At 42.0% G+C, this 27,876-nt stretch overlaps 2 protein-coding genes and 1 pseudogene across 7 annotated transcripts in view; 2 read left to right on the forward strand and 1 right to left on the reverse strand.

Annotated features, from left to right (window-relative positions):
- Positions 1-2,968: 2,968 nt before the first annotated feature.
- LOC147020058 (uncharacterized) lies at positions 2,969-15,219 on the forward strand (annotated as a pseudogene).
- Positions 15,220-21,805: 6,586 nt separating this feature from the next.
- LOC147020059 (uncharacterized) overlaps positions 21,806-27,876 on the forward strand; it is a 39,194-nt gene continuing 33,123 nt past the window's right edge. For 3 of the 5 annotated variants that reach the window (XM_085895059.1, XM_085895056.1, XM_085895055.1), the window contains exons 1-2: positions 22,443-22,707; positions 23,251-23,338. Coding sequence is in view for 2 of the 5 variants with exons in the window: in XM_085895055.1 (XP_085751181.1) it covers positions 23,269-23,338 (70 nt within the window). In the remaining 3 variants the exon portion in view is untranslated. Of the gene's footprint in view, positions 21,952-22,442; positions 22,708-23,250; positions 23,339-27,876 lie in introns of those variants that run through there. The other 2 variants (XM_085895054.1, XM_085895058.1) reach the window with 2 other exon arrangements.
- LOC147020060 (uncharacterized) overlaps positions 25,735-27,876 on the reverse strand; it is a 28,499-nt gene continuing 26,357 nt past the window's right edge. The window contains exon 6 of one of the 2 annotated variants that reach the window (XM_085895060.1): positions 25,735-25,888. The gene's annotated coding sequence lies outside the window, so the exon portion shown is untranslated. The remainder of the gene's footprint in view (positions 25,889-27,876) is intronic. The other variant, XM_085895061.1, reaches the window with a different exon arrangement.

The following is a 27,876-nucleotide window of genomic DNA, read 5'->3' on the forward strand; positions in this document are numbered from 1 at the left end:
GTGACGCCCCCTCTCTCCCGTCCCTTCTCTCTTGCCCCCCCCCCAAACCTTGGGATTAAATAATAATTTGAACAATTAATTCAAACCTTGGGAAAACACAGCTTTCAAACCTTGGGAAACGGCTGAAACTGATGAAAAACGATATCAAACCTTGAAAAGGCACATTTTTCCCAGCGTCAATTGTCCCCAGCATCAATTGTGATGTCAAAGCTAACGAAGAAGAATTGTGACGTCAATCGTGCAAAAAAAATAAATAAATACACGTTAATTGTGACGCCATTCGTGACGTCATAGCACCGTGTCTTGTCATTGGTTGACAGAAATGGCCGTAACTTGGGAACCGCTTGTCCGATTAATATCAAACCTTGAAAAGGCACATACTAAGGTCCCCAGCGTCGATTGTGACATCATTCGTGACGTCATAGCACCGTGTCTTGTCATTGGTTGACAGATAAATGGCTGTAACTTGGGAACCGCTTGTCCGATTAATATCAAACCTTGAAAAGGCACATACTAAGGTCCCCAGCGTTGATTGTGACGTCATACCAAACGAAGAAGAAGAAGAAGAATTGTGACATCAATCGTGAAAAAATAAATAAATAAATAAATAAACATTAATTGTGACTTTATTCGTAATGTCATAGCACCGTGTCCTGTCATTGGTTGACAGATAATTGGCCGTAACTTGGGAATCGCTCGTCCGATTAATATCAAACCTTGAAAAGGCACATTCGCGGGTCCCCAGAAATATTCCTGGCAAGTTTCAATCATATCGGACCGTCTATCGTGCAAAAAAAATAAATAAATAAATAAACATTAATCGTGATGTCAAAGCACCGTGGCTTGTCATTGGTTGACAGATAAATGGCCGTAACTTGGGAACCGCTCATCCGATTAATATCAAACCTTGAAAAGGCACATCCGCGGGTCCCCAGCAATATTCCTGGCAAGTTTCAATTAGATCGGACTGTCGATCGTGCAAAAATAAATAAATAAATAAACATTAATTGTGACGTCATTCGTGCAAAAATAAATAAATAAATAAATAAACATTAATTGTGACGTCATTCGTGCAAAAATAAATAAATAAACATTAATTGTGACGTCAATCGTGCAAAAATAAATAAATAAATAAACATTAATTGTGACGTCAATCGTGCAAAAATAAATAAATAAACATTAATTGTGACGTCAATCGTGCAAAAATAAATAAATAAACATTACTTGTGACGTCATTTGTGATGTCATAGCACCGTGTCTTGTCATTGGTCAACAGATAAATGGCCGTAACTTGGGAACCGCTCATCCGATTGATATCAAACCTCAAAAAGGCACATCCGCGGGCCCCGGCAATATTCCTGGCAAGTTTCAATCCAATTGGACCAGTGGTTGTCGAGAAACAGCGGTCACAGACACACACACACAGATTGCTGGAATTATAGATAGATTATTATGATTATTATTATTACCCTTGCTGGAGAAGAGGGTATTGCATTTTGGTCCGCTTGTTTGTCTGTTTGTCCGCACAGAACTTGTGTTTTTCTCCGCAACCGCTTGTTGGATTGAGACAGAATTTTCACCATAGGTGTAACTACTCATGTATAATGTTTTAATGATAATTATGACATCATAGGTCACGTGGTGTTGCTGCCATGTTGGAAAAAAGGAAAAACTTTGGACCTCTGCAAAACCGCACCAAGGAAAAAAATTGATACTTGGCACAGAACAAGTACTCATGGGGAATGTGATTTTTTTTTTTTTAATGTCGTCATAGGTGCCTTCGTTGTGACATAATTGCATATGTAGAACACGAAACCTGATCACTATGAAAAATTTTGAGGGTCATCTAGGGATAATATAGTCCGCATTAAAAAAAAAATTGATGACACTTGATTCGGCAGCCATATTGTTTAAAAAAAAAAATCAAAAAAATCATAAAAACCTTCAAAAATCTTCTTCTCTGAAATGGCTGAACAGATTGAGGTGAAACTTCACATGTATGACCACCTATCCATGAGGAGCAAAAGGTTCACACATATGATGTCATAGGACATATGGTTTGGCAGCCATTTTGGATTTACCCAAAAAACGTATAAAAATCTTCTTTTGAACAGCTGGACAGATCATGGGGAAATTTCACACAAATGCTCCCCAAGCCTTGGGGATACCAGGGTATTCACAAACAATTGATGTCACATGGTCTAGCAGCCATATTGGATTGAGTGAAAATCTTACAAAAATACTTTCTCTTCATCCACTTCATCAGTCGATGTGAAACTTCACAATTATGATCTTGTAGCGATGGGGAATATATTGTCACAGACCCTGGGTTCGGGGCTTGCCATGAGGGGAAGCACTTGGGTCTTTCCCGAACGCTTGGTCCTGAGGCTGCCGGGCACATATAACTTCGTGCTAAGCAACCACGAACGCCGATTGGCACGGCCAATCCGGGCAGGGTTATATGAACTTGCGTGATACCTTACCTATGGACAGCCGGATAATTTGGGGTCAGTGCCCTCAGTGCACACACGGATTACTGCCGAGCGTTAACAGTGAGTGTGCGCTGGCTGACAAAGGAAATTATTGGGGTAGAACGTCCCATCTAACCTTACTTGTGCACTGCTTCAGACCAATAAAGGAAAAGACAACGAGACAGATTGAAAATGGCAACAAACAATTATTTATTACAACACACAAACAAGCAATCATGTAAAAGCAAGTATTTACAATTTATTTTACAATATTTACAACACACAAACAATTTAAGCAAGAAAGCAAAAAGGCACATCATAGCAGATTTAACCATAACGAGTATTCTTCTTCAATCTTACTTTAACAAAGGACTTGGCCATCATTCACTCAGGGGCAAAGAATAAAACAAGAAGAACTTGAAAATAAAATCAAAGTAATAAATGGAGAAAAGGAAAGCAAACATGCAGGAGAATGTGGAGGAAAATGGATGGGGAAGATGGGCAGTGGCAATGTGAGGCGATGGGGACACGAAGCCACGTCCCTGAGCTGCCCAGACCCAGTCGGTGAACCCTCTCTGGCGTCCCAGATATACAAGCTCAATGTGTGACTCGCGCTCCTCTGCCTCAGATCTTTCCTCCTCAGACCCCCGTCGATGTGGTGCCGCCATTCACCCTCCTCGTCATTTGTGGCTGACAGGATCGAGAGGGCAGGGTAATGCTCATGGAAGGAGTGTTCTTTTCCCACAGAAGCTCGACACCAACTGCTTGTTAAACTTTCCTTTCTTTTCCCTCACACGTTTTTGTTCCTTCCCTCACTAGCCTTCTCAGTCTGTCAGTCTTCTGCTCAGGCGTGATTGTCCCGTTCAGTTCTCCTTTCTGCTTCCCTCAGACTTTTGCATCTGCCCTCTCTTCTGCTGAAGCCTTTTGCTTCTTCCCTTTCTGCTTTCTGAACCATCTGCTCAGGAGCGCTCTTTATCCCCTGCTCGCACGAGCTTGTGACGAGTACTTCTCTTCGCCTGTCTGCTTCTTCTTCACAGCTTTCTTTCCCTCCTCCCACAAGCCTTTTCTCCCTCCCATTGGTCCACAGCTGATCAGGGCGAGTGCATGACATCACTTGTGGAAATTGCCAAACCATTCTGAGGGACGTTTCAACGAAGCCCCCAAAGCTGAAACGAGAGGCCCCATCCTCCTTCGTACGGAAAACGCCCAGTCGTACTGTTTTGCACTATACCATGCCCGCGACAAGCGCCGTGCTTCGCAGGCCATGCCGAGCACCTCGTGCCACAAACATGCATGTGAAACGTGACATGAGCATGCATGCAAGAGCACCCAATTTTTTACATCCCAGCTCATTCTGAACCCGTTTCTTTTTCCAAGTCAATATTCTAATGGAGAATTGTGTGTTCTTCATCACTTCGTGTGTATTTCAGCTTGTATTAAGCAAAATTACACATTTTACACGAAACCTCATTCATGCAAAAACGTTTTTATTTGCCTAAAATAAGCGTTTTTCACAAATTTGCTTGTTCTGTCACTGTTTAATGACCGTTTTTACAGCCATTTTTCCCTGCTGTGCAGGGGTTGGCTTTTTCTTGAGGCAATGTTTTTATGGCCGGATGCCCTTCCTGACGCCAACCCTGGTTGCCTCTTAACGACACACAGGGATATGGTACACCTATTCTAACCGGGGCATACACCGGGACCAGTACACTGGTACTCATTTCGCCGACCTCGGAAGGATGACAGGCTGAGTCAACCCCCTGGTGTTAATTCAGCAGCCAACGGGGCTTGAACTCAGGACCCTGGGATCCCAAGCCACCACCCTAACCACTAAGCCAACACCAGGCTGTTCTGTCACTGTTTCTTGTTCCAAATCACGATGATAATGTAGAAATGCGTGTTTTTAATCAAATATTGTGTATTTTAGCTTGTACTAAGCAAAATATCACATTTTGCACAATAAACCTTTCATACAAAAACGTTTTTATTTGCCTAAAACAAGCATTGTTTTTTGGGGTTTTTTTTACATATTAGCTTATTCTACTCCCATTTCTTGTTCCAAATCACTATTCTAAATGGGAAAAGCATGTTTTTAATCAAATAGTGTGTATTTTAGCTTGCGCTAAGCAAAATTACACATTTTATACGAAAATCTTATTCATGCAAAAAATGTATTATTTGCCAAAAACAATCGATTTTCACACTTGGCTTGTTTTGACACCGTTTCTTGTTCCAAACCAATATTCTAATTAGGAAACGCATGTTTTTAATCAAAGAGTGTGTATTTTAGCTTGCACTAAGCAAAATTACACATTTTATACAAAAAATCTTATTCATGCAAAAAATGTATTATTTGCCAAAAACAATCGATTTTCACACTTGGCTTCTTTTGACACCGTTTCTTGTTCCAAATCACTATTCTAATTGGGAAACGCATGTTTTTAATCAAATAGTGTGTATTTTAGCTTGCACTAAGCAAAATTACACATTTTATACAAAAAATCTTATTCATGCAAAAAATGTATTATTTGCCAAAAACAATCGATTTTCACACTTGGCTTGTTTTGACACCGTTTATTGTTCCAAACCAATATTCTAATTAGGAAACGCATGTTTTTAATCAAATAGTGTGTATTTTAGCTTGCACTAAGCAAAATTACACATTTTATACAAAAAATCTTATTCATGCAAAAAATGTATTATTTGCCAAAAACAATCGATTTTCACACTTGGCTTGTTTTGACACCGTTTCTTGTTCCAAATCACTATTCTAATTGGGAAACCCATGTTTTTAATCAAATAGTGTGTATTTTAGCTTGCACTAAGCAAAATTACACATTTTATACAAAAAATCTTATTCATGCAAAAAATGTATTATTTGCTAAAAACAATCGATTTTCACACTTGGCTTGTTTTGACACTGTTTATTGTTCCAAACCAATATTCTAATTGGGAAACGCATATTTTTTATCAAATAGTGTGTATTTTACCTTGCACTAAGCAAAATTACACATTTTATACAAAAAATCTTATTCATGCAAAAAATGTATTATTTGCCAAAAGCAATCGATTTTCACACTTGGCTTGTTTTGACACCGTTTCTTGTTCCAAATCACTATTCTAATTGGGAAACGCATGTTTTTAATCAAATAGTGTGTATTTTAGCTTGCACTAAGCAAAATTACACATTTTATACAAAAAATCTTATTCATGCAAAAAATGTATTATTTGCCAAAAACAATCGATTTTCACACTTGGCTTGTTTTGACACCGTTTCTTGTTCCAAACCAATATTCTAATTAGGAAACGCATGTTTTTAATCAAATAGTGTGTATTTTAGCTTGCACTAAGCAAAATTACACATTTTATACAAAAAATCTTATTCATGCAAAAAATGTATTATTTGCCAAAAACAATCGATTTTCACACTTGGCTTGTTTTGACACCGTTTCTTGTTCCAAATCACTATTCTAATTGGGAAACCCATGTTTTTAATCAAATAGTGTGTATTTTAGCTTGCACTAAGCAAAATTACACATTTTATACAAAAAATCTTATTCATGCAAAAAATGTATTATTTGCTAAAAACAATCGATTTTCACACTTGGCTTGTTTTGACACTGTTTATTGTTCCAAACCAATATTCTAATTGGGAAACGCATATTTTTTATCAAATAGTGTGTATTTTACCTTGCACTAAGCAAAATTACACATTTTATACAAAAAATCTTATTCATGCAAAAAATGTATTATTTGCCAAAAGCAATCGATTTTCACACTTGGCTTGTTTTGACACCGTTTCTTGTTCCAAATCACTATTCTAATTGGGAAACGCATGTTTTTAATCAAATAGTGTGTATTTTAGCTTGCACTAAGCAAAATTACACATTTTATACAAAAAATCTTATTCATGCAAAAAATGTATTATTTGCCAAAAACAATCGATTTTCACACTTGGCCTGTTTTGACACCGTTTCTTGTTCCAAATCACTTTTCTAATGTGGAAACTTGTGTTTTTCATGAAATAGTGTGTATTTTAACTTGTACTTAACAAAATGATGAATTTTGCACAATAAAGAGTGGGGGAATTTTCTTGGTTCTGGGACTCCCATTTTCCTCTTTGACTTGAATGTTAACTCGGGGGGACTATTTGACGCTGTCAATGAAAAGGAGTGAAATTTTTTTCTCGCAAACAGCTCCTCCGGCACCAACTTCTCCTTCCCTTTCCCCACCTCTTCCACTCATCCTGCACCAGCTTGTCTACATTAATTTTTTCTGGGACCAAGCTCTTCCATGAGCCTCAACAATGCATCAAAAACATTTTTTAACCCCTCTTCACACCTTCCGAGTGTGGTCACGGAAGGAGACCGTCGACCGAGGCCCAAGAGGAAGAGCAGCCAAGCGGGAGGAGCTCACGCAGCGCTCGGTGTGAGCTCGACGGTCAGACTAACAAAGTGTTCAGGACGCTGGAGTCGAATGCGCCTCGTCTCATGTTGATGTGTGGGAGTGCACGGTCGTACGTCCTGAACCGGCAGATCCTGCTGCTCTGGGCGTTCGCAGGGACTGCTAGACATTTGCGGACACGGTGCAGATGATCTTGTTACTGCTGCCCGTGCTCCGTTTGCATTGGCTGAGCTATCCTTGAGCCAAGGGGACTCCAAGCTTGGATGCGTCTCAGTGGTAGATTTTAAATGTATATTTTTGTTTTTTGTAAAAGTATAGGATGTTACTGTGGTGTCACTTTAATATGTCTTGGGGTCTGTGGGTGGTTGTTCATGTGGAGACAAGGGTGATTGGGGTTGGTACTTGTCATTGCAAGGAACTGTGCACCTCTCATGTCCAAATGGTGCAGAAATGTGTTGATTGCAGTGGTGATGATGTTGAAAAGTAAATATGCACCGTGGTACAATAAAGATCGATATGTTTTTATTTTTATTATATCGTGGTTGCATCATTGCTTGGAGTGTCGCTTTGCCACTGATGCAGTGTGAGTGCTTCAAATGAGGCTGTATTCATTTTGCCTACCTCGGAAGGATGACGGGCTGAGTCAACCAGTCTGGTGTAAAGTAACACAACAACAGGTGCTCAAATTCAAGACCCTAAGATCTTCAGGTAGCCACCTTAACCACTAAGTCAACACCAGGCTTAAGATTGATGTAAGTATCTGATCTGTCTTTGTTTCATTCAAATCTCCTTACCCGTTTTGAAGTGAAAGAGTACAAGGCATTACTTTTCAGCATGACCTCGTACTAAGGAACCTGTAAAGCTGAAAAAACCCTGTCAGCATCAGCACCCAAAGGATTACATCTGATCAAGTTTACAGTGAGTGAGGTCGAGTGGGTAGGGGTGGGGAATTTTTGAAAATTGGCCAAGTGAGGTAGAGAAGGTAAATCCAGCACCACCAACAGCACAAAGCTTCTGCCCTGCCTTGACAACGATGCTCCTCCACTCCCATCTGTCCTCATGACAACGAAGGAATGAGAAAGTAGGGATGACACCACAATCCTTTTTCAAATTGCTATCACCACATATTTTCACATTTTCCCGTCTCAATCCCACAACAAAGAAAATACACAATTACCTCAACCGACACTATACAAATCGACAACTACCTCGAACATAAACATTAAGGATTGTGGTGTTGTGTTGTGTTGTGTTGTCACTCCTACCTCACCCATTCTGTGATTCCATCCCTACATGCTTTTTTATTTTTAGCTCACCTGGACTTTAGTCAAGTGAGCTGATGCAATCGAACAGTGTCCATGGGTGAGTAAGTGAGTCAGTCAGTCTATAAACACGTCACTCATTATCGCTTGTATTGACCCAACGAAGGTGTGCTGACCGCATCAAAATCCGTGCTCATGAATTGGTTTTATGGAGGTGGTGGGGGGGGGGTAGTTTGATCCCCCAAAACAGGTATTTGTTCTCTTCTCCAAAACTACACACATTATTTTGATGAAACTTCACCACAACCTTCAACACCATCATGTACCAAAGTGCATCGACCGCATCAAAATCTGCACTCATTAAAGTGATCCGGAGGGGGTGGGGGTTTGACCCCCCAAGAAGAGGTATTTGTTCTCTTCTCTGAAACTACACACACAATTTGGATTAATCTTGACCACAACCTTCATCACCCGTAATGTACCAAAGCTTGTTCACGGCATTAAAAATTTAGGGTCGAGGGGTGTCTGTGGGGGTTAGTGACTGTTGCACCTGATCCAGGTGAGCCTCATGATGTGCAGTCCTATTTTTATAAATGGAGCAAGTGTATGAATGTATGTATGTATGTATGTGTCATTTACTTCTCCGAGAGGATTTAATGAAGGATACTCAAACTTTCAGAGATTAATGAAAGTACCCTGAAGTTGTGTATGTGGAAGTTTTGTTTGATTCCATGAAGTTTTGGCATTTTCTTAATTTGGGGGTTGGGTGGGTACAATTGTTAGGGTTAGGGTATAACCATAATGTATTATTTATGCACACAAGCAGTACTCTTTTTCACTTTATATTCATAACCTGGGTCCATTAAATTTTTGGGAGCAATCGAGACAGTGGTCTGTAGCCTATACACCGGCCAAATAAAGGAATGTGTCAGAATGTCTTGGAACTCACCGAAGGGTGAAGAAAAATTTTGTCTCTCAAGGGACACTCGATACTATTGACCAGAATCGCAGGCTCAGGCTTAAGGGCAGAGCTGAGCTGTTCAGGGAGTCGAGGGCCCCCAAATGGATATCCAGAGTCTCCGCAAAGATGACTGCATCATCTGCGAAATCAAGGTCAGAGAATCCTTCCGGAGGGCATCCCAATTGACTGAATCGAATGCATTGCAGGGATCAACATTAGCTGCAAGCAGCCCCTGCTGAAACTCTTGCCTGTGTTCGGTGAGGACCCAAAGGGCAAGGATATGGTCAATCGTTGACCTCTTTGGTGTAAAGCCTGACTGCTCTGGCTGTTGGTGCTCAAGCAGATGGTGGCAAACTCTGTCAAGAATTTAGTGAGGAAAGACCTTGCCCGGCACTGAGAGCAGCGTCACCCCATGGTAGTTGTTGCAGTCCTGGCGGTCACCCTTCCCTTTCCAGAGAGGGACAACAAGGCCCCTTCCAGTCAGTTGGGATGATTCCAGGCAGAGCACAGAACTGCATGCAATTACGTGAGTACGGCATGGATGCTGCAGATCCCAAAAGCTTAACCCCATTTCAACTGGTTCACCGCAGCCTGTGTTTCCACAAGCAAAGGTGGATCACAGTTGATTGGAGGGTCGGCAATAGGGATAGTAACACCCCTGACATCCAACTTAACAGCTGGTGGATCAGCCTGTTACAGCCGCTCAAAGTAACCAGCCCGGCGGGCCTTCACTTCCGACTCCTCTGTCAAGAGCCCACCAAGAGCGACGAGCTTAGTGAATACATCTGTTTACTTTCTTAAATCCACATTCCAACTTGTTTGTGTATTATATAAGAAATTCCTTTAGATAATTATGAAATTATCGACAATTCTTCTTATATTCAACTTACTAGCAAAGTTCAACCTGCTTACACTTTTTATATACAGTTAATGTTTCCATACAAAGGAGAAATATAATTATGTTAATCCCAAATGGATATATACTTAAAAAGAATCATATCATATTTGAGTACATTTTATTTCAGGTTTAATATTTCATTTTAATACTAAGTTTTAACTATCATCAATTTATTAGTCAGGTGGTTCCTTGTGTAATTTTGTTGGAAAATATTTGGAGACTAGCAAACCTATTGATTTTTGAGAAGTTTAAAATCTATGTAAATTTAAAAAATGATGTTTCACATTTTTTCAACTTTTGGAAAGGTCGTTTTGGGGTGAAAAACGCTTTTTTTTTTAATTCCAATTTTAAAAAACCTGAAACAATACAAAATAACCAACTGATGATGGATTACTGTTTAATGGCTAACAATGGATTTTACAAGATAATGAAATGTTGCATTTTGACTGTCGGTTGCCATGGAAACAGCATTTTTGGAGTGGAATTGCCATTTTTTAATATATATTTTTTTTAATTATATTTTCCATCGGATTGCCTAAATAATTGTTAAATATAGTGACCATGACTAACTTACACATAAGTATTACGATTTTCAAGTATTGGAACAGTTGGTTGCCATAGAAACGGCCGTCTGTGCAATGAAACAATGGTGTGTCTGTTGTTCAGTATCAGAAGGTTTCGGCACCTTCAGTAGTAAAACGTTTGATTTTAAGTTTTTGTAGTTTGATGTATTGTAAGTGTGATCTTGTAGGGAACATAGGTGACGCCACGTCGCGACACCATGCCATCGCCTCGGGTTACGGTTGCTGGGCGTGGCATGACGTCATGATGTGGCGCACGCGTCCAAGCACGTGCAGCACTATGACGTCATTTTCAGTTTGCTTCGTTTATTCTCGATTTATTCATGACAGTTTACTTCGGAGCTTCGTTTCATCATATTCGGTTTTCAACACCTTTCTTCCTTTTTTTCGGTAAGTTCTGATCGCCTTTGAGGCGTATGTACCTTTTTGTCATTTTATGTTTTTTTGTATGGGGTAGGATTATGGTTTGAATGGCCACGGGGTTGGAGGTTTTAATTTCGTTTCCTGGTAGACTAGGAGTTGGAAGTCATGCAGTCGTCATGTTATAGCTATGTGTTTATCCTTTTTCTATTATTTCGGGTTGATCTTTAAATATGTCCTTATGTGCTGGTTCGTGCTTTCACTTATCCGGAAAGAAAGTCACTATCAATGTAATCAGTCACTGACGTATTTTGTTCCATTAGGTCACCTGCCGTATAATAGGATAGGATTTGGTTAGCTTTGTTTTGGGGGGTTGGAATTACAGAGGGAGTCTATTTGGAGTGTCTATTTAGTTTACTGGCAAGTAGTTAGTGCGTATTGTTGATTTCCCACTCATCTCTGCTTTTATTTTATTCAGGTAATTTTTATGTCTTAGTAGTGGTTTTTATTTTGGATTCTAATAAAGTTCTATCATTGCGACATTTACCCGCATCTTCCGTTTAAATCACATAAGTTTAGGTCAACAAATTAGTCAATGAAAATAAGGATGTTGTTTTTCTCATCTGTTTGCTTTTTATGGTGATGAATGTTGTTTGTGCCCTTGATATGGCCCTCGACATAGGCACAGCCCGAGTTTTATAGGCTGTATCACGTATGATAGATTTGACATTCATGAGCTGACGATTTATTTTTATATTTGCAGGACCAACAACATGATGGATGAAGTACCACTGAGTGGCAAGGATTCATGCCAGATGATAGGATCAACGAACTGGACAAAATGTGTCTTGTGCCAAGATAATTCTTCCCTGAAAGGGTCCTTGGTGTTGCAACCAAAAGTCGAGTCGTTCTGCCGTTTGATAGAGATAATACAGGAGCGAGCCACTTTACAGGATGGTGATTATGTACAGATTCATAAACGACTTGAGGGGATGTCAGCAGAACTGTTGCAAAAGGAGAAGGCTGTCTAGCACCGAACATGCTATTCCAATTTAACTAACAAGGACCAAATTCGTTGTGCCAGGGTTCATTATGATCAGGCACTATCAGGGTCGCATATCGCCAAAGGGCCAGGTCGAAAGCACATGCAGCACTATGACATCACAGTGATGCCCCAAGTATGTCTGGAGTCGTCAAGCTCCTCCACACCATTCACTCGGTCATCCACAGACCCCTATGACAAGGCTTTGTGCTTCTTTTTTTCCAGAGGACTGATGGTCAACCTATTTACCTTGTACTGAGTGACAGTGCGGGCAAATCGCTGAGAGAAGCTGTTGATGTTGCTCAGAACCCTGTTTTTATGACTCGATTGAACACTGCTGTAGCGCCAAGTGATGCACATGCAATTGACGTTATGTACCACAGGTCTTGCTGGACTAAACATGTCTTCCATGTCTTGCGAGATCACGACACCAAAGGAGAGAAGGATAAAGTGTCAATGACACAAGTTGTGAGTTTAATTGAACTGATCAACTTGGTAGATGCCCTAACCAAGCAGCAAACTCAACTCCGTATGGAGGACATCGAGACAACTTATGTTAACCTTCTTGGTGGTAAAGATGCCTTAGAACATCATGTACCCACGTTCAGTAGAAAATGGCTGAAGAATAGAATCTTACAGGCGTTACCCAATGTAAGGTCAGTGCTCCAAAAGAACAGACGGAAATCTTCTATTCTGTATTCACCTGAGACATGCGAGGAAGATATGGTCAATGCTAGCATTACAAATGACGATACAATGGACCATATGGATGCTATATACAAAGCAGCTATGCTTGTTCGCAAAAGTCTGGAGAACTTCACCAAGGACCAACAAGATGAATATATACAAGTTTCTAGCAGTGAACAGGACGTCCCCGGAGAGCTTAAGGCAATGGTACGTTGGATAATGCTTGACCCAGTGGAAGAGATGCAATCAGAAGCATGGACAAATGTTGTGGACAGATCAGTATTAAATGTAAGCCAAACCATCATGTACGGCCTCAAGTTTAGGAGGCAGGCAATGTACAAACCACGGAACGAATCTGCTCTATTCCGTCCGCAACGTCAAAGGGAAAATCCTCATGTTATCGGTACGGCTCTAGCCGTCCACCATGACACAAGGAATAAAAAGATGGTTGACATTCTCCCTGCACCCAAGGCAATTATCGAGATGATAAGGTGCCAGTGCAAGATAGAATGTTCATCACAGAGATGTTCCTGCAGGGCCAAAAACTTAACATGCACTGATCTTTGCACGTGCAGCACTTAGTGTGAGAATGACGAGGACTCAAACATTGAACGGCATGACCACGATACTGATGATGACGATGGCAATGATGAGTGACATTAGAGACAGTGATGCCAATTGGCTACAAACTCATATTTGACATTAAGTACATTTCACTGATCACCATATTCATGCGTTACTTGTTTCAAGATTTGAAAGCAATACATTAAAGAAACGGTAATTTGACAAAATGATAGCCGTTTCCATGGCAACCATTGCTCAAAATACAGATATATGTATTCTATATTAAGAACTGTCCTCGAGTTAACAATTATGCACCATCAGTTGCTTGCTTGCGATTAATTTTGAATTTTCAGAGCTGAAATTAAAAAAAATGGGTTTTTACCACAAAATTACCGATTTGACCACATTATATGCATTGAAAAAAATGTGAAACATGGATTTTCTGTTTTGGTATTGTTTAAGCTTTCCAAAAATGTTGGGGTTAGCTACTCTCCAAAAAATTCCAACGAACGTCAAATTATGGACACAAGGAACCTGACTGTATTTATTTCATCAACTTCAAACCCATGATGATAAAATGTATCTCCAGTAATCTTGAAGGCATTGCACAACTCTTGAAGATTCCCCAAAGCACCAAGTCCCCCTAAATCCCCACTCGGCCTGTTAGTGGGGCAGATTAAGTCATTATCCCACAAGAATCTTTCAGTTGATGGTACAAGCTCCAAATTTGGTATACATGTGCTCCAGGACCCATTCTCTCAGAAAAGTACATTACCCACGTTGAAAAACAAAATGGCCGCCATTTTTCACGATGACCGTCTCATAAAATTGGAAAAAGTGTTTTCAGTGCTAAACGTCTATAAATAGGAACATGCTATTGATCCAAATGTTAAATAGATTGTATTTTGACTGGAGAAATATATCTTGGCACTAATATTCGAAAATGGTTACCAGTTTTCAAGATGGCGGCCATTGCATGACTTAAAATCAGTACTTTTGTAGCTGTCTTACAAAATTATCACAGATATTGCTGGGCAACATCTGTGATCATGTATTGAGGTGATGCGGTCAAGCTCTATTACATTATGTGAATAAGAGTGATGTTAAAGCACAACCAGGGCACACTGGTGACATCACTGCTGTGAGACTCAGCATGTGGTTCAGTGTCGGCTTATAGTGTACTACTTGTAGCTGGAGCTTACTAACCTAAACTGTAGTTTGTAGTATACTTGAGTGTCCCAAATGCTATCTCATAAGCCCCTGTATATATTTCAGCCAGAAGTATAGCTAGTTGTAGTATTACACTATTAGATAGTCGTGCCTGAATTGACAGGATGTGCCAGCGCGGGAGAACCGAGCCAAGGGTAACGGGGCTTCAGTGACCCGGAAGGTGTACAGATCGCACGGGACTTAGATGGCACTGGATGAACGATCGGGCTAGGTGTAGGGCATTTGTATGTATGAACCTAGTTGTATCCCATATCTCAATGTGCTCATGTATTTTGTACGGTTAGGTGGTAAAAGGATAAACCCTCGGCCTTAACCTGTTCAATATGTCCACTAATAATCCGTTGAGTTGTACTCCTAAAACTGACTGGAGGAAGTGTTGCCTCTGTCAGACTGATACAAAAGAAGAGTTGAAGTCTCCCCCAACCCGTTATGAGTGTAGTTCTGATGGTTATTTCATGATAGCAAAAAACCGACCACAATTTCAGGCAATCCACCAGTTACCGATCAGGTTAGACCCATCCAGATTGGATGAAGGAGGTGGTATTGAGGATACACTGAGGCGAAATAGTGCCAAGTACCACCAAAATTGTCGCAAAATGTTTGACAGCTATAAACTTGAGCGTGTCACTAAAAGAGCAGCTGAAATTCAAAATGATCCAGGAGAAGGGCACTCAAAAATGCGAAGAGCTAGCATGGAAGTGCAACGGTGTTTCCGATGCGAAAAGATACAACCAAAGTCAAAGTTGCGACAAGCCATGACCATGCAGCTAAATGAGAGGCTTAATGAATGTGCTCGCAATCTTAATGATCGCAAGCTTTTGGTTGTCTTGAGTGGTGGAGATGTGGTTGCCCTGGAACTGAAATACCACTACTCTTGCTTAACAGCTCTGTATGATAGAGAGAGGGCACACATTGCAGCCAAGAACAAAGAAAAAGTCCAGTCATCCCAAGAAAAGGAAGTCTTCCCTTTGGTGTTCTCTGAACTTCTTACCTATGTCATTGAGACATAGGTAAGTGAGACAAGAAACAGCAGTGATGGGCCTGTTTCGTTTCGACTTGTTAACATGGTGAGTCTTTACAAGGAAATACTTGGACAATTTGGAACAGATATACCTGATGTGAACTCTACCAGACTGAAAGAAAAGCTTTTGGCAGAGATTCCTGCGTTGGAAACCTACAAGGATGGACGTGATGTTTATCTGACATTCAAGAAGGATGTAGGTCCTGTCATGTCAGAAGCATCAACCTACTCTGATGCTATCATTCTCGCCAAAGCTGCCAAGATATTGCGTAGGCACATGCTTGATCACAAATGTAAATATGAGGGCAATCTTCATGAGACTTCAGTATACAATTCATTACCTCCAGCTTTGCTCCAATTTGTCTGCATGATTGAGCATGGAGCAGACATAAAGTCTCAACTGAGGTTTGGAGCAACTACAACTGACCTGGCTATGGCTCAGCTACTTCAATACAACTGCTTTGCCAAATACAAAAAAGGTGCTGCCACACACAGGCATTCCAGAGACAGAGAAACCCCATTTCCGGTCTACATAGGGATGTCTGTTCATGCTAAGACAAGAAAGAGACACCTAGTAGAAATGCTCCATGACCATGGTCTCAGTATTCCATATGATCGAGCACTCGACATATCAGCTCAGCTGGGAGATGCAGCTGTAGCCAGATATGTAGAGGAAGGTGTGGTTTGTCCTCCCAAACTGAGGAAAGGTCTTTTCAGCACATCTGTGATGGATAACATCGACCATAATCCCTCTTCCACAACGGCGACCACATCATTCCATGGAACCAGCATATCCATCTTTCAACATACAACATCAGGAAATCAAGGAGAAGTACGGGAACCAATTCTAATTAAGAATACCAAAGTAAAGAAAGTCCCAGAAATCCCCGACTCGTATACAAATGTCTATCCTGCGTTCTTCACAACAAAGAACCCTTCTCCTCCCAAAGGCAAAGTTACATATGAATCTCTGCCAAGTCTCCCCCTAACCAATGAATACGAGTGGTTGCAGAAGATTAGCCTCACACAAGAAGTACATGACAATGTTAACATCACTTGGTCAGCCCATCATGCAGAGAAAAAGAGAGGTCTTGCATTTGAAGTGAGTATTACAGCACTTCTGCCCCTCCTTCGTGATGAAGCTCACTCAGTTGCCACTGTAAGGCACTCCATGAACAAAGTCAGGGATACTATTGCACACCTCAACCCAGGACAGGTCCCTGTGATAACTGCAGACCAGCCTATTTATGCACTTATCAAACAAGTCCAGTGGCACTGGCCTGACCTGTATGGTGAGGATAAATTTGTTGTCATGTTTGGGGGCCTCCACATAGAGATGGCTGCTTTAAGATCTCTTGGAACCCTACTTCAAAGCAGTGGGTGGACAGGTGCTCTTGTGAAGTCTGGGTTGGCTTCTTCTGGAATGGCAGAGTCCTTTCTTTCTGCCTCAAGTGTCACAAGAACACGCCATATGCACCAAGTTACAGAGTGTTGCCTCTACATACTCCAAAAGGAAGCATATGAGCATCATTGTGTAGAAGAGAATGAATAAGCTCTGGATTTTGATGACTGGTGTGAGAAATGCAGAAAAGAGAGTCCTCAATGTCAATTCTGGGATCCTGTGTTGTCAATGGAATTGATGACGTTCTCGTTGGTCAGGTCTTTCAGGGAGGCCAACTTTGGTTTGTATTGCGAAGCACTGGCTGCTCTAATCCCCTTGTTCTTTGCAAACAACAATGTGAACTATGCCAGATGGCTTCCCATCCATCTTAGAGACATGGTCACTTAGGAACACACTCACCCTGAGGTCTTTAATGAATTTCAACTGGGAAATTTTGTGGTACACAAGACTAACAGGGAGTTTTCTGGCTTGGCCATTGACCAAGCACATGAACAGGCCAATGCAGTAGTGAAAGGTGATGGTGGTGCCATTGGGCTTACTGAGGATCCAGCTGCACTGAGTAGGTGGATGGTGTCTGGACCAGAAGTTAGCGTGCTAATATCACAGTATGAGTTGGCGTCACTGGCCAAAGTGGCAAATGAAGATATCACGCACCATGAGCAAACCAGCCTATCTCAAAAATCCTTCTCTGACAAGGTGCAGAAATTGTTTGGTGAAATGAAGGATCTGGGCAATCCTTTTCAGGAAGAATCAAAAGATCTGCTCACACTGGACTCAAAAACCATCGTGCATCCCAGTACTGCTGAACTTGTAAGGACTCACCTTGAGAAAGGTAAAGTTGCCTTCCAAGAATTTTCCAATGGTCTGGGTGACGGAGCTTCCTTCTATAAGCCCATCAAAAAGAACAAAGCAGACTTCTTTCACCAAGAGGCAGCTGCAACTTCTGGCGACATAAAGCAACAGGTACTCAAAGATGATTGCGGTCTGTTCTCGCAACTCTTTATATCCTGCCAAGCATGAGAGTGTGACCTGCTTGAGTTTTTCCAACATGAAAACCAGTCTTTCCCTGCGGTGCTGAGTGACAATGGGAAACTCCACACTGGACAGAAGTCGCAACTTGCAAAAATTCTGGAGGCTACAGTTACTCCTCCCGACACTAGACCAGGATGTGATGCTGTTATCATTGATGGGTCCTCTCTTGTGTCCATTGCCGCCAAAGACATCAAAGACCTTTGAGGAATATGCTGTCCTAGATGTGGTTCCAAAGGTTCAGATGTACTCATCGAATTTCGCGAGGACAGACATAGTTTTTGATGTTTATTGGACTTCCAGCCTGAAGGCTGAAACAAGATCAAAGAGAGGCAAAGGGGATCGACGCCGAGTGATGGAGAAAACCAAGCTGCCACCTAACTGGAAAAGTTTCCTGAAAGACAACAACAACAAGACAGAGCTCTTTGGGTTCCTTGCTTATAAGATAGTGACCATGTGTCCTGACAATGTCGTTGTTGTGACCAAAGGAGATCAGGCTCTTTCCAAAAGATCCATCAGTCTTGATGGCTTAAGTCCTTGCAACCACGAGGAAGCCGAGTCCAGAATCTTCACTCATGCTCTTCAAGCAGCCAAGCAACAGATGACGCCTGTGTTGATTAAAGCATGTGACACAGATGTTCTCGTTGTTGCAGTCAGTGTTTTTGCTACCTGCCAAGACGCAGGCATGGAAATGCCATGGGTTGAATTTGGCCAGGGTCAGTTCATTAAGTGGTTGCCAATTCATGACATGGTGGCGAATCTTGGCCCAGACAAATCCAGTGGCATGCTGTTCTTTCACGCCTTCACTGGCTGTGATATTCTGTCAGCTTTTCACGGAAAAGGCAAAAAAAACCTGCATTGCAGGCATGGGAGGTTTACCCTCAAGTGACTCCCGTCTTCACGAAGTTAAGTCAGTACCCACCAGTCGTGGAAAATGCAGACTACAACGTCCTTTAGAAGTTTGTCATCACCATGTATGACAAGAACAGCACTATGGACAAAGTTGATGGGGCAAGACTGGACTTGTTCGCTCGGAAGCAAGGTCTTATGATGCCATTCCACCGACAAGCGCAGCTCTCATACAGCATGTCAAACGGTCTGCCTACCAAGCAGGCTGCATATGGGGCCAGGCAACAGTGTGCAAAATGCAAACTGAAAGCCCTGCTAACTGGGGGTGGCAGAAAGATGGTGAGGTCTGGCAAGTCTTTTGGACGACCCTTCCACCCATTGCCCAGAGTTGTCAGCAGTTAACAAAATGTGGCTGCAAGACGGAATGCCGAGGGCGATGTAAATGCTATCGCTTCAGTCTCAAGTGTACACAGTTGTGTGCGTGCAAATGTGAGAACTAAATGATTGACTAATCCACCACGTGAATCAAAAGATAATAATTTCCTGCTGTATATGCTATATTATTCTTCATTTTTTTTCTTTTTGCAAAATGTAGCGCTAAAAGAGCCTGTCATCATTTAATTCCGGCCACATCATCTTAGTTTTCAATAATTACGATTTTGTAAGTGCAGAAATGGATTTTTCGAACTCAAAAACATATATTTCGATGCATAGAACGTTAAAATAGCATTCATTATTCCATCAAAATTTAGCTCAAACACAGATTCAAACCACTTCAAATGGCGGCCATCTTGAAAAATGGCGGCCATTTTGTTTTTCAACGTGGGTAACGTACTTTTCTGAGAGAATAGGTCCTGGAGCACATGTATACCAAATTTGGTGCTTGTACCACCAAGTGAAAGATTATTTCAGTAATCTGCTGCACTATGTTCACAAACTCCTTAGCTACCCTCTCATCCTTGAGCTTGCCGACCTTCAGCCGAGCCTGGGATGGCACCATTCTCCCGGATTTAAGCTGCAACTTCAGAGTTGCTGCAACAAGCCTGTGATCGGTGTTGAAGAACTGAGCACTTTGGTCGACCCTGCAGTTCTGGATCATCCTCCGGTGGCCATCAGTGAACACACGGCCAATCTCGAACCTTCTTCAACCATTTGTGCCCTCAATGAGGCACTGTTGCCAAACGAGAGTCAATGCAAATGGCGGTCACTGACTTTTTTGATGTCAATGCAACTGACTTTTGACTGCACCCCTCGTCGAGCTTCTGGAGATCCGTCGTGCACACGTGTTCACATTCTCATGTCGATTTCATGTTTATCAAACATTAAATATTGATGTGACCAAACAAAGTGATGGGTTTGTTTGCATTTCTCATTTCACATTGGTGTAAATGATACACAGAACTTTTCTCCATTTGTAACCATGGAGTACTGTCATACTCCATATCGAGGAATAAGATGGGAAACAAATGGCTGCCCATTCAAATGTGTGCAAAACGATACGCTTAAAAACGAGGATAGAGTGAAGTTGTAAACAATTAAGAGGCACACCTTGTATTCTTAAACGTTTTCATAACAAACAAGAATGAAAAATACACCGTTGATGCACAAGATCAAGAGATCGCAAAATCGCCAATTTGTTCATCTATCTATAATTCCAGCAGTGTGTGTGTGTCTGTGTCTCTGTGTGTGTGTGACCGCTGTTTCTCGACAACCACTGGTCTGATCTAGTTGAAACTTGCCAGGTATATTGCTGGGGCCCTGTGGATGTGCCTTTTCAAGGTTTGATATTAATCGGACAAGTGCTTCCCAAGTTATGGTCATTTATTTACAAACCAATGACAGGACACGTGCTGCTGCGTAGGCGTGGCCGATGGGGGAAGGGAAGCTCAACCGCGTTCCCCATTACGGGTTACAACGTACGGACTTCCGGATAGTGATGACCGTGTATTCTAATAATTTCTTGATTTCTTATGCGCATTTATAGATAAACACTATGCCCCAAGTTATGATCGTTTTCATATTAGACGGTGCATAAATTTCGGTAACATCAGAGTGAGCTGGTATGCTCCGAACCAGGAAGTTAATTTAAAACATGCGACAACTTACGATCGAAAATAAGCAAGTAGGAGACAAAATTTAAACAGGTGTTTTTTTGGTACCTTTAGATGTTTTTTGTTGCTGTCTTGGTACTTCCCCCCCAGAAAATGGCGTCACACTGCAGAGGGCACGCACGTACGTCCACGTGAGTGTGAAGGAACGGCCTGTGTGGTTGTCGTTTCTGGCTTGCATTGAAGGTTATTGTTTTTAGCAGCGTCTCGTGTAGCGAACGCTGCTCATAGAGAGCTCGGCGTTGTTTTTCTTCTTCTTCTTCTTCTTCTTCTTCTTCTTCTTCTTCTTCTTCTTCTTCTTCTTCTTCTTCTTCTTCTTCTTCTTCTTCTTCTTCTTCTTCTTCTTCTTCTTCTTCTTCTTCTTCTTCTTCTTCTTCTACTTCTTCTTCTACTTCTTCTTCTTCTACTTCTTCTTCTTCTTCTTCTTCTACTTCTTCTTCTACTTCTTCTTCTTCTACTTCTTCTTCTACTTCTACTTCTTCTTCTTCTTCTTAAGACAAAACCTTAATCTCGAGGACTCGGCTCTTGTATATACAAGATCCGGATCTCCTCAAATACTGAGCACATGTACACATCCTCGCATTGAGGGTGCCTTTTGAGAGCGTCTATCATGAACTTTAAATATATTCGGACATTTGCTTTAAAGTTTCGAAAAGTTCACGTTACTATTTAAAGATTATTCCATTTATCGTATTGTCATTTCGTAAATACATTATTTATTTCGGAAATAAACGATATATCGTAAATACGTAAATGCATTATGACGCCTTTCGCTATTGGCTTAATCAAGGCATGTGACGAAATATCGGAAGTTGTTGTTGTTGTTTTAAAAAAAAAAAATTTTTTTTGTTTTTTTTTTGTTTTTTAGCCGACAAAATCTTTAGGACGCTGTTCGTGGACACATTTGTCCTTGTTTTGCACGTCCGGCCACGCGAGTGTGAAGGAACGGCCTGTGTAGTTGTTGTTTCTGACTCGCGGTTTTAAAGTTTTTTTTTTGCACTTTCAGCCACGCACATACGGGCACGTACACGGCTGGTGCCAGTTACATGGCAGCGAATCTCATGGCAAGCAAAGACAGGGAGGTAAACTTGATTTTAATTAACTCTGTGTGTGCAAGTGTGGTTGTCGCGAGAACGCGAGAGCGAAGGAACGGCCTGTGTGGTTGTCGTCTGTGGCTTGCATTGAAAGTTGTTTTATTTTTTGCATGTACGGCCACACACGTGCGGCCACACATGTACGGCCACGCACGTGCGGCCACACATGTACGGCCACGCACGTACGGCCACACATGTACGGCCACACACGTACGGGCATGCACTAGTTGTCAAAATGTTCATAAATGTAATCGTACATCACACAATTATGACTGATGCAATAACAATGATTCCAATTGAAGGAAGAGACATTATCTCTTGAGTAATTGCTCCCATATGAAAATATGTATATTTTTTATTGTATATAAAAATGAATACATCACAAAAGAGCTCCTTCTTCCGTGCTGATGTCACGTTGTCATGACAACACACTCTCGTAGAGTATTGCCACTGTAGCTTTGTGAACATGGCACAATGTTTCGTTTTCCGAAGGAACCAAGCGTGGATTGAACAAGTCAGGTTTATTCTTCGCCTTCCATCTCCTCTCTTTATAAGGAGCGAGGTCCACCAGTCTGGGCTGGATTTCCACAGAGGCCCGGCCTGCGGGAGCAAATCGAGTAAGGGCGGCAAAGACGGTGAATTCTTGAGGTCGGACATACGTCACAGTCACGTGACTTCGCTTGGTAACGCGACCCGCCATGTTGGCAAAGGGGAAAACAAACGCAGCACCGATCGCAGACGCACGTACGTTGTGGTTTTACTTGCACGCAAAGCCGAGTGATTTGTTTTTTTTCCGTCGATGTATTTCAGATAAATTGTTGATACATCTTCTTCTTCTTCTTCTTTCGGCTGCTCCCGTTAGGGGTCGCCACAGCGGATCATCCGTATGATCCGCATAGTGATTTGGCACATGTTTTACACCGGATAACCTTCCTGACACAACCCTGGTCGCCTCTTACGACACAGGGATATGGTGCACCTATTTAACCGGGGTATACACCGGCCCAGTACACTGGTACTCACTTCGCCGACCTCGGAAGGATGACAGGCTGAGTCAACCCCCGGTGTATTAATTCAGTGGCCCAACGGGGCTTGAACTCAGGACCTTTTGGATCCCAAGCCGCTGCCCTAACCACTGCACCAACACCAGGATTAAATTGTTGATACATCGTGTTCACCCAAATGTTTGCAATGTCATATCAACATATAGAACATTTGTGAGGTGATGCATTGGCTGGATATCGAGCCAAAATACAGTTAATTGGCCTTGATTCTTTCCCCTACCAGTACCCCGGTGATTCGTGGATGGACAACCCAAAGGAATGGCCGAACGTGCAATACCCGGACGGATACACGGGTCTAGTGAAGACACCAGGTATGTAATTCAATTTTAAACCAAGTTTTACCTGTGTATTATCAAACATTACTGTACTGGAGTGTTAATATATTATTTCAATTATTTATGAACTCCCGAGCTGACGTGGCGAGTTAGTCATTAGTTTTAATTTACCTGCCTTGTCTGTACTGTGTGACAGTGAGTCATCTGTGCGAGTTGTGGGTCACTCACTGACCCGGCAAGAATGTCAATGAATGATGAAAATATTGCTCACATTCATGTTGTATAAATTCTGTGTTATCCCTGATTTTGATGATGTGTATGACGATGTGTATGACTACGTGTATGAGCGTTGCCGTATGTGAGTGAGCATGTGTGCCTGTGTGTCTCTACGCTTTGTAATGATGTAGCAGTGCGTGGCTATTTCTTGTGGCTGCTGAGTTGAAGCGCTTGAGCTGAGGACAAGACTGCAGTGAACTTCCAGGAAAGGCCGAGACATTGTCATTATACAGCACTAACACATTGTCATTATACAGCACTAACACATTGTCATTATACAGCACTAACACATTGTCGTTATACAGCACTAACACATTGTCGTTATACAGCACTAACACATTGTCATTATACAGCACTAACCTGATACAAAGTGCGCTGAACAAACGTAAGTGTAATCAGACTTCGGCTCCCAAAGCTTCCCCACGGCATCTTGCGTGCCACGATTGATGGCTCTAAGCCACAGAAGTCTCCTCTCTGGTTCAGGAGCCCAACTTGGTATGAGATAAAAGGAGAGTTCTGAATTTTTTGCCTTGTTATGAGTACAACTGAAAATACAGCAACTTTTCGGCATTGTTGCAAATAATAATGTGTAATAAAGGCTACGAAAGAAACAAACTTGTAACAGGAATGAGTCGAGTGCCGTGCGATAGCGCTAGCGCTCCATACACAGGGCGATCCGAGCGAATGAGGTACTTTGATTTCCCCTTCGCAGGCGTTGCTATGTGGACATTGCATTATGGGTCGGCGAAGTTCCCGGATGTCGAACCCCGAGAATCAGCCGTATCTGTGATTTGACAACTTATGAACCATTGCATGTGTTCACACAAAATTGTACTTGCTAAAAAAAACCATTTCCAAGGTGTGGGGGATAAGGCATGGAGTGACTTGTTGCTTTTTCTTGTCATTTTGTTGATATTTGTATAAAGCAAGCATGTGCACATGAGCAACCAATCATTGGAGTCCTTCCAGAGAGCCAATCGACATCGCAGACCCCACAAGGCACTTATCGGGAGCTCGTCATCGCGACGCGTTTGTATCTCACACACCTTTCCTGACAAGCCTCATCTCATCCCGATTCACGAGTCAATCAACGCGTCAATATTGAATGGTGACTTTTGTTCGACATTACCAAAACCATGGTGTGAAGTGGATTTTGTTTGTTTGGTGATGAACCACGACAAAAACGAATGAGTCTACTCTTCTGTTTGCCATTTTGAAGGTGTGGTGACTCGACACCAAGAAACTTTCTTCTTCACCAACTGCTGATGAGATGAGCTGCTGCCATCAGTGCAAAAATCGGACGCACTGACGTCGTTCGCTGATGAGCGCTGTGATGTCAGCAGCTGATTAGCGCCGCACTGTATCCATGGTCCAAGGTGTTGTGAATTCCTCGCAGCAAAAAGAGTGTTTATCATTTTCTGATTCATTATTTTGATTGAGGGTATCGCTTTTCTGTAAAATAAGTACCATCATTTATTACCTCCATCACCGAAGGGGGAGGGAGTTTATGCTTTCACCCGTCTGTCTGTTTGCAGGATATCTCTAGAAGTTGTGGCTAGATTTGGACGAAACGTGGTGGACAGGTCGGGTGTGTGACAAGGACGAATTGATTCGATATTGGTGAAGATCTGGATGTGATAATTTTTAAAATGATGCTTCACTGTAGAGAGACAGACAGACAGACAGACAGACAGACAGACAGACAGACAGACAGACAGACAGACAGACAGACAGACAGACAGACAGACAGACATAGGGCCGGAAACAATAACCAAGAAAGTTATGGACGGATTTAGGTTAAACTTAGTGAACTGGTTGGATGTCTGTCAAGGACAAATTGATTCGATTTTGGTGAAGATCTGGACACAGTTGTTTCTTCATTTATACCTCCATCACCAGAGGTGGATGGAGTTGTTTATACCCCTATCTGTCTGTTTGTGAGCAGGATGTCTCAAAAAGTCCTGGATCGATTCGGACAAAATTTGGTGGACGGGTTTGGTGTGTTACAAGGACTAAATGTTTCCATTCTGGTGAAGATCTGGATCTGAATACGAGAAGTTTTTGAAAAATATTTTTTCAGTGATTCTTCACCAATGAGAGATCGTGCCATTAACTCCAGCATATCGATGAGCAACAAACTCCATCAGGTTTAATAATTTATTAACAGAAAATAAGTATAAGGACAACTACTAATATGATCACATCAAATATATTAACAGATGAAATATATCATCCTCTCATCCTCCGGCTTCATATGATTTCACTGTCTCTCCTTCCACAACAGGACATGTTTGTTTTCAGCTGCTCCACCTGGAAGAGACGTTCAGAGCACACAAGATGTCAGTACATGAAGTCATCAACAATAAATACCGTATTTCATTTTCCCTGTCATCATTTTGATGTTTAAACATCTTATGTCGGGTTTCTATGATTACACTGAACAACAAAATTTTTTTACTGGAGATGTGTAAGTGATTTAGACTAATTTGGGTACGCTGATTTCAAAAATCATAACCGTTTTGCTGTATCACGTCAGGATTTTCAGTAACAGAAATATTCCCATTGCCTAGAAGTCAGGATTTCAATGAAATTTACAAAAATTCATTTATTCATTTATTTCATCATGAATGCTTCAAAATTATAGAAATTACAGAAAAACTCCACTAGAATGTAATTAAAAATGCTTTAGGCATTTGGCTTTGCGTTTGTGCTGCTCTGTGTCAGTTTCACGATGCAGGAACCAGCAGAAATCGCCCATCATGTTCGGGTTGTGCCGCCCTTGGTAACGCGTCTCCATGAGTGAAATCTCTTGGTGGAATCGCTCGCCGTGCTCGTCCGAGACTGCTCCCAAGTTGTCAGGGAAGAAGTTCAGGTGCTGGTGTAGGAAATGGATTTTCAGGGACATCCTGGAACCAAGTTTCCTGAAGGACTCCAGCAGCTGCTGCACTATTTCTTCATAGTTGTCCGCGCTCTCGTTCCCCAATAAGTTGTCCGTCACAGCTTTGAAGCTCCTCCACGCTGCCAGCTCTTTGGGGTTTAGAGTTGTCAGAAAAGTTTCGTCCTTCATAATCTGTCGGATTTGCGGTCCAACAAAGACACCATGTGGAGTGGTGGAAGGAAAACCTTGGCTGGGTTGACAAGGGCGACATGCTTCACGTTGTGTCGACCAGGTACATGCTCTTTTCGCTCTTCCCAATCTTTCTTCGTCCAGTGATTCTTGTCGTCTCTGCTATCCCAGAGACAAAGGAAGCACATGTATTTCGTGTAGCCTGACTGCAGCCCTAACAACAGCGCCACCACTTTCAAGTCTCCGCAGATGTGCCAGTTGAAGTCATTGTACTTGATGGAATCAAGCAGCTGCCGCATAGTCTCATAGGTCTCTGTCATGCCGAACGCGTGAGCCAGTGGGACTGATGGTTTCTCGTTGCCATTGTGGAGCAAAACAGCCTTCAAGCTGTTCTTCCCCGAGTCGATGAAGAGGCGCCAGTCTGCAGGATCGTGATCACACCCAAGTTCTTTCAACAGACCGTTGATGTCACTGCAGAATGTCATCGTGTCTTCCATCTCAAAGAACTCAGCCATGTCTCTGTGACGTGCTCTGAACAAGGATATCTTGGTGTTAGGTTCAAGTAGATTCCACTGCTGCAGCCTTGATCCAAGCAGCTCTGCCTTCGCCTTTGACAGCGAGAGATCTCTTACAAGATCATTTAAGTCTCCCTGGTTCAGAAGGTGTGATTCTTGAGTGTCGGGTTCAAAAGGTTCATCATCACCATCCTCTTCACCACTGCTTACAGCTATGTTCTGATCAGCTGGAGGTGTTGGAACGGGGTTCTCGTCATCATGAGGCACAGGTTTACGAGCAGAGACGCAGTCAGCGTACTTGATGTGACCTTTATTCTTCTTGTTGAAGCCGGCGATGCTTGTGCAGCAGAAATAACAATCATCATGATGATTCTGCGGCTCACGCCATATCATGGGCACCGCAAATGGCATGCTCGCGCGCTTGCCCACCAACCACTGAGTCAAGGTTGTGTGACAGCTTGTGCAGCAGATGTGTGGTGCCCAGCTCTGTTCTTGGTCCCCCACCTTACACCCGAAGTAGTGAAAGTAGGCGGCCTTCATTTTCACTGCTGGAGATATACTTCGCTGTTGATCTTTTTTGGTATACCGACCACAGACATAACAGAAGTTGTCAGGATGATTGGTACAGGAACGCCTACTCATCTTTATCTGAAACAAAGAAATATAACACAAGTTAACAACAATTGTACGAAATAGACATGTTAAAGACATATATA

The sequence above is a fragment of the Eptatretus burgeri genome, chromosome 9, assembly GCF_056783735.1.
Source record: "Eptatretus burgeri isolate ZD-2024b chromosome 9, Ebu_testis_v1, whole genome shotgun sequence".
NCBI lineage: Eukaryota > Metazoa > Chordata > Myxini > Myxiniformes > Myxinidae > Eptatretus > Eptatretus burgeri.